The sequence below is a fragment of the Cibotium barometz genome, chromosome 50, assembly GCF_041138505.1.
Source record: "Cibotium barometz isolate CiBa-2024 chromosome 50, ASM4113850v1, whole genome shotgun sequence".
Classification (NCBI taxonomy): domain Eukaryota; kingdom Viridiplantae; phylum Streptophyta; class Polypodiopsida; order Cyatheales; family Cibotiaceae; genus Cibotium; species Cibotium barometz.
Genome location: NC_141095.1, coordinates 19,830,367 through 19,838,247, shown reverse-complemented (window position 1 = coordinate 19,838,247; position 7,881 = coordinate 19,830,367). Strand labels below are relative to the sequence as shown.

General features: G+C 42.9%; 1 protein-coding gene across 2 annotated transcripts; it reads right to left on the bottom strand.

Moving 5' to 3' along the window:
- Positions 1 to 4,841: 4,841 nt before the first annotated feature.
- Positions 4,842 to 7,881, bottom strand: LOC147609907 (cytochrome P450 734A1-like). Of its 2 annotated transcripts, XM_086786936.1 has the most exons (6): positions 7,452 to 7,881; positions 6,561 to 6,784; positions 6,029 to 6,267; positions 5,513 to 5,903; positions 5,343 to 5,420; positions 4,842 to 5,186 (listed from the first exon to the last, which is right to left on the bottom strand). In XM_086786936.1, the coding sequence occupies exons 1-6, from the start codon at positions 7,756 to 7,758 to the stop codon at positions 4,995 to 4,997; spliced, it is 1,431 nt and encodes a 476-aa protein (XP_086643062.1). In that variant the 5' UTR covers positions 7,759 to 7,881; the 3' UTR covers positions 4,842 to 4,994. The 2 variants fall into 2 exon arrangements, with proteins under 2 accessions (XP_086643062.1, XP_086643061.1); XM_086786935.1 differs by having other exon boundaries at positions 4,842 to 5,420.

Below are 7,881 nucleotides of genomic sequence, written 5' to 3'. Positions count from 1 at the left end.
CCTCCTCAAGGATGAGCATGATGATGTTGAAGAACTGGTATATGGCCACTATATCAGGGTTGAGGACGCTAGTGTAGTGGAGGTCACATGATTTTTGCAATAGCCCAATTGATAATAATCTCCATATTAAGAGGACTAAGGATGTTTTATTGGTCATCGTGTTATACGTTGATGACATGCTGCTCACAACCCTAATGATGATCATATTTCAACTTTTATAGAGCTGATTTTAGAGAAGTCTTTTGAGATGTCAAATCTTAAACCATTGCACTATTATTTGGGTATTGAAGTTTGGTAGGGTAATGATGGCATTATTATGCTATAGAGGAAATACATAGATAAATTGTTGAAGAGGTTCAATCTTGAAGTCTGTAAACTTGTGGCTACACCTATGGAGCTGAGTTTTTACGACTAAGTCTTGAAGATGGAGGTGACCCTTGGCTTGTATCAAAAAGTTATTTGATACCTTATCTTTTTGTGTAACACCAGTCTTTACATTTAGTATGTGGTCTCAATATTGAGTAGATTTACGCATAGCCCAGGCAGAAAGCATTGGCAAATGGGTATTCCATTACCTAAAGGGCACCAAGCACTTTGGGTTATTTTATCCCAAGGGAGGTAAATCACAGTTGCATACATTTATAGACTCAGATTGTGCTGGATGTTATGACACATGAGTGTCCATGAGTGGTTTTTGCTTTCGTCTTGGTGATTCATGTATATCTTGGCTAAGCAATAAGCAACCCACTATGGTCACTTCTAGCTGTGAAGCTAAGTTCAGGGCAATGTTTACAGCTACAGTTTGGTGTGTTTGGCTCAGCCGCCTTATTGATTTGAGTACTGGTGAGTCCTTTGCCACTACCATCTTCATTATCAATCAGAGCGCTATGGCAAGCAAGGAATCTAGTTTTTCATGCTTGCACAAAGCACATTGAGGTCCACTATTATTATATCAGGGATAGATACTCTCTACACGGGAAATTATCTTGGTTTATGTGCCAACACAGGGACAAATTTTGGCAGATTTGTTCACGAAGGCTGTCCCACGAGAGCGCTATTGGCAGGTGAGGAATCCACTTTTCATGCTTGCACAAAGCACATTGAGGTGCTCTACATGGGAAATTAGCTGGGCTTATGTGCCAACACAGGGACAACTTGGCAGATTTGTTCACAAAGGCTGTCCCACGAGAGAAGTTTGAAGCTTTTCGCAAAGCTTTAAACTTACTTCCCTTTGGAGACTAGTCTAGGCTCCCTATCACAATCCAAAGAACCTGACAGATCTCTATACTTCTAGTGCTAACTCACCCCTTGTTCACATCATCACTCTAAGGGGGATTTGTAGCCATATTTGGTAGTGATGTGTATGAACACACTAGGTCCAGTGGTGGGGAAACTTTTTACCTCTTTAGGAGGTTTTTTTCCCTATGCTAGTATACACCCAGCTTGCAGTATACTTATCATCTTTCTACAGCACACATTCATTATATATCTATTATCTCATTGTGTGCTTCCTTGAGCTTCTCCCTTGTGTGCGCGCGCACGTGCATTCTTGCAACCCTATTTCCAACACCAGATGGTAAGGAAGGTAGGGGTTGAGATAGAGTATGATAAAAAGATAATGAATTGAAGCAAGTAACGGGCGAGGGTACAATTAATGAGGGTAATGATATCTGCAGGGGGCCGACTCATGGTTAGCAAGGTGTTGAGGTCGGTGGGCCCATAGGAGAATCATATCCATCTTCTTTTGGTCGCATGCCCTTCCAAATGGATATCATTTGAGGCAATTGATTTTGATGTGTGCCTAGTTGATGAGGGCTTCTTTATGTGGTAGGCCGCTTCTCAAGTTGCCACTTTGGTAGGTTATGGCTTGGTTATACTCGTGGAAATTGGTCAGGGCTTTGGTTGCCTCTTCACTGTTCAGTTTAGTGTCTTCACTCTTTTGCAAACTGCTTAGCTACATGGATGGCTTGAGATTCTTCGACTTTAGCTTGCTTGCACTCATCTAGAAGGTTGGTCCCTTTGGGCTTCATTTGCCTGGGCCACTGCAATATTTGTTGTTTCTAATGCTTGATATTGTAGCAGTCTCGCAAGGCATCCATGTCCTGTTTATGAGTGTTGGCCTCAACAGCAAAACGAGCTTGTTCTAAAGTCTATGGACTTCTCTTTTTTCTTTCTTGTGCTTGGCTTCCATTGCCTAGAAAACCTTTATCCTTGTAGGTACCTTTTACTTCAATTTCACACACAACCTCATCGCGGCGGCCAACGTGTTAACCACCACGAAGAAGCATGAACACATTTTTTTGTCAGACATTGCGCTTCACCCTATCCTAAGCTACATGCTATAATTGATTACATCATAATAACATTTAGCCAGATCTATTGTAGCTTTGATAGTGCACAACACCTTAGTTGCATCCTAAGCTACATCATAATAACATTTAGCCAGATCTATTGTAGCTTTAATAGTGCACAACACCTTAGTTGCATCCTAAGCTGCATGCTATAATTGATTACATCATGATAACATTTAGCCAGATCTATTTGTGGCTTTAATAGTTTCATAGAAATAGAGCGGTCTTTTTCTTCTCCACTTTTGTTTGCGGCTTTAGCCTTGAGATGTGTTACCGTTATCTTGCAAATACACTTGTTTTTTTAAACCTTAGATTCTCAAATTTGTAAATAGTTTTTCAAAAAATGTACATAGGGCTTTCAAAAAAATTATTTAAAAAAAAACAAACTACACAAAACGTCTCTCTCACAGTTTACAAATGTAGACAAGAAAAAACAAGCTACATAAAATGTCTCTCTCACAGTTTACAAATGCAAAAAAGAGTAGTTTATAATTTGTACAAAGAAGTGAAAAAACTCGCATACATTGGTAGAGAGCCTGCTTATGAAGGACCGAGGGGTAATTGTCCTTTTTAATGAGGTTGGGTTATCGTAGAGGCACATCCCAAAGAAGAAAGTTGGTAAAGCGAAGCTATGTGATTTTTAGAGCTTTTCAAAGATTAGCGGCATTCCAAATTGGGGTTGCATGGTGAGGACAATGGTGGGGGAATGGCGGTAGTTAGGGGAGAGGCAGAAACGGTAACGTTGCAAGATGGAGGAAAGCACCACTTTGGCCTCGAGCATGGAAAATAGCTAATTTTAGAGAAGTCTTTTGAGATGTCAAATCTTGGACCATTGCACTATTATTTGGGTATTGAGTTTTGGTAGTGTAATGATGGCATTATTATCCTATAGAGGAAATACATAGATAAGTTGTTGAAGAGGTTCAATCTTGAAGACTGTAAACTTGTGGCTAAACCTATGGAGCCGGGTTTTTACCACTAAGTCTTGAAGATGGAGGTGACCGCTGGCTTGTATCAAGAAGTTGTTGGATACCTTATCTTTTTGTGTAACGTCAGTCTTGACATTTAGTATGTGGTCTCAATATTGAGCAGATTTACGCATAGCCCAGGCAGAAAGCATTGGCTGTCTGTCAAACGGGTATTCCGTTACCTAAAAGGCACCAAGCACTTTGGGTTATTTTATCCCAAGGATGGTAAATCAAAATTGCATGCATTTACAGATTCAGATTGGGCTGGATGTTATGACACGAGTGTCCACGAGTGGTTTTTGCTTTCGTGTTGAATGGATTCATGTATATCATGGTTGAGCAAGAAGCAACCCACTATGGTTACTTCTAGCTGTGAAGCTAAGTTCAGGGCAATGTTTATACCTACAGTTCAGTGTGTTTGGCTCAGGTGCCTTATTAGTGATTTGGGTACTGGTGAGTCCTTAGCCACTACCATCTTCATTGTCAATCAAAGCGCTATGGCAAGCGAGGAAACCAGTTTTTCATGCTTGCACAAAGCACATTGAGATGCACTATTATTATATCAGCAAGAGATGCTTTGCAGGGGAAATTATATTGTCTTATGTGCCAAGACAGGGACAACTTGGCAGATTTGTTCACGAAGGCAGTCCCATGAGAGCACTATGGCAGGTGAGGAATCCAGTTTTTCATGCTTGCAGAAAGCACATTGAGGTGCTATTCATGGGAAGTTAGCTTTAATAGTGCACAACACCTTAGTTGCATCCTAAGCTGCATGCTGTCCCTTTGGGCTTCATGTGCCTGGGCCATTGCAATCTTCGTTGTTTCTAATGCTTGATATTGTAGCAGCCGCCGCAGGGCATCCATGTCCTGTTTATGAGTGTTGGCCTCAATAGCAAAACGAGCTTGTTCTAAAGCCTATGGACTTCTCTTTTTTCTTTCTTGTGCTTGGCTTCCTTCGCCTAGAAAACCTTTATCCTTGTAGGTACCTTTTACTTCAATTTCACACAACCTCGTCACAGCCAACATGTTAACCACGAAGAAGCATGAACACATTTTTTTTTGTCAAACATTGCGCTTCACCCTAGTTGCATCCTAAGCTGCATGCTATAATTGATTACATAATAATAACATTTAGCCAGATCTATTGTAGCTTTAATAGGACGCAACACCTTAGTTGCATCCTAAGCTGCATGCTATAATTGATTACATCATGTTAACATTTAGCCAGATCTATTTGTGGCTTTAATAGTTTCATAGAAATAGAGCGGTCTTTTTCTTCTCCACTTTTGGTTGTGGCTTTAGTCTTGAGATGTGTTACCGTTATCTTGCAAATACACTTGTTTTTTTAACCTTAGATTCTCAAATTTGTAAATAGTTTTTTCAAAAAATGTAAAGAGGGCTTTCGAAAAAATTATTAAAAAAAAAAACAAACTACACAAAACGTCTCTCTCACAGTCTACAAATGTAGACAAGATAAAACAAGCTACATAAAACATCTCTCTCACAGTTTACAAATGCAGAAAAGAGTAGTTTATAATTTGTACGAAGAAGTGAAAACACTCGCATGCATTGGCAGAGAGCCTGCTTATGAAGGACCGAGGGGTAATGGTCCGGTTGGGTTATCGTAGAGGCACATCCCAAAGAAGAAAGTTGGTAAAGCGAAGCTAGGTGATTTTTAGAGCTTTTCAAAGATGAGCGGCATTCCAAATTGGGGCTGCATGGTGAGGACAATGGTGGGGGAATGGCGGTAGTTAGGGGAGAGGCGGAAACGGTAACGTTGCAAGATGCAGGAAAGCACCACTTTGGCCTCGAGCATGGAAAATGTCTGCCCTATGCAGTTGCGTGGCCCCATGGAGAATGGCATAAAAGCCCCAGCCACTGCACTTGCCTTGGCAACACCCCCCCCAAACCTCTCAGGACGAAACTCGTCAGCATCCGGACCCCAATAGCGCTGGTCATGGTGCCAAGCAATTATTGGCACTACCAACACCGTCCCTGCTGGGACTGTGATCTTTCCCAGCTTCATGTCAGTGCCTGCTTTCCTAAACACGGCCACTGCTGGAGGGTACAATCTCAGTGCCTCATTCAACACCATACCTGCCTGCAAGCAAAAGATGCTTTGTTAGCCATTACATTCTCAGTTTTTCTTGCCTTTCAAGCCACGGTCAACTAGGCTGATCATCCGCCACTTACCAATTTCAGATGGTTTATTGACTCGGCTGTTGGTAGCTCTGTCGTCCCGCACACCCCATGCACCTCCTCCCTAACACGCTCTTGCCATTCTGGGCTGCTTGCTAGCAGTAGAAATGTCCAAGTCAACAGTGTTGATGTTGTCTCGTGCCCTGCAAAGAAGAAGGTCTTGCACTCATCAATGATTTCACCAATCCCCATACTCAGGTTCTTCTGGTTTCCCTGGAGCTCTCCCTTGTTAGCAGCCATCATCAGGCCGAGCAAATCGTTGCCATACACGTCCCCACGGCCAATATCAGAGGACTCTAGGCGCTTTTCAATAAGTTGGCCAAGGACCTTGACAATCCTATTGTTAAGCTTCCAGCGGTACCGATTATGCGCAGTTGGGACAAACCTACCTCAAAGAAAGGTCAAAAGCATATATTAAGAACATTCTGGACATTGGTAAGTAATATAACATTTACTGCATTCTGGACATTGAGAAGTGGAAAGCCATTAATTCTGCACTCAGCTTCTCACCTTGATCCAGGGATATATATAGTGCCATTGACCTTGTTGAAGAGGATCTGCTGCTCATGCTGCATTTCAAACACTTGCTTGCCTTCTGCGAAGCTGCTCCCAAATGCAGTGTGAGCAATAATATCAGCTGTCAGATTTCTAAAGTCTTCATGAACATTAATCTCCTCTTCTTTCTGCACTCTAGCTTCCCAATTTTCCATCATCGCAACCGTACACGTGGCCATCGTAGGAGTCATGGACTGTACATGATCCCAACCATGATGTTAAGCTCAATAAACCCTTGCATACCAAGGTATTTACAATGTTGCATCCCACTCACCCTCAAAACACAAGTGATATATATCAGGTTCCATATGTCATATGTAATGTCACATGCTAGGTGTCATGTATAATGGCATACGTTATGTGTCCCATGTTATGGAAAATCTTATGTGTCACATGCCATGGATGACGACGTGTATCTTATTGCGCCATCACAGAACTTACTGCATATATTAGAAGTAGAGTTACACACTTGAAAAAAAAAGCCTACCTTCAGCTTCTCAAGAAAGAAGGCTGGATTCATGATGCGCCGATGTTGAGCCCACTTCTCGCCCTCCAAAGCTGCCAGCCCATTTCCCCCCAAGTCTTTAGTGTCAGGCCTTCCACGATTCTTCTGATAATGCCCAAATTTGCTGGACAATATTTCCTTGGCCTGATCAGGTTCTGTTAGGATGACTCGAGCTTGCGAACCAAACCAATACACAAAGAGCTCACCTGTAATGATAACAAACCAGCAACAATAAGAAAACTGTGTATGTGCATGTGTGTGTGTATAGAGGCTAGAGCTGAGAAGTGTGGTGTGTTGGATGATAATGCCAACTGTCCGCCATGAGGTGTGAATGGCAGCCGTGTGTCAGATCTGAAGGGGCATAAGACTCATATATATTTATGTAAGGCGTTTATAATACACACACGAATATAACTATTTCTATGCTCTCTGCGTATCTATCTGATATGAGATGGGAGAGTGTGGATTATAGGAACAATTGAGCTATGTACACAACTTTGGACTGTCAAACATCCCCCTCTTTCATGAGGTCTTGAAGCGATGAGATTCCCATCCAAATCTAACATGGTGGACTGGGGCAATGGTTGTTAAGATGGTTGCATGCCCTATTTATGAGCGCGAGCGCCGGCGTCTGCTACCCTAAGGAGTGCTCAGAACCTCAAGCTAGTGTGTGTGTGTGTATATATATATATATATATATATATATATATATAGAGAGAGAGAGAGAGAGAGAGAGAGATTGCAGTCTAAGGGCAAGTTTCCATGCTATAGAACACTTCAAAAGCCTATGTGTTCACCTCACAGCGAGAAAAAAGCGAGACTAATTTCTATCTGATCAAGTGAAAAGAAAGAAAATGAGGGAAGGAAGCTTACCGTATGTTTTGGACCAGTTGTAGTAGTGGGGCAGGATGCGGGGGGCGATGTCATGGGAGAGATGAGGCATGGGGAGGGAGCGGGCATCCCTGCCGATGGCAACAAACTCTGGGAGGTTGCCATACAGGAAGCGGCCGGGCATGCACTTCACCCCCTGCGCTTCAAACATCCGCCTGATGCGCCGAGGCCGCCACCACATGCCTACCACCACGCTCGTCCACAGCGTGTAAACAAGGGGGGCGCCCAGCACCACCAGCAGCGAAAGCACTACATCTCGGTAACAGATCTCGGGCAGCGCAAATCCCATCGTCGTCTGCACAAGCGGGGGTTCAGAGCGCTCTCTCTGTCTCTCTCTCCACAAGCTGGGTTTTCCTTCCCTCTTCTCTATGTTCTCGTGTGTGTGTGCGTGCGTGTGTGTGCGTGCGCGCTC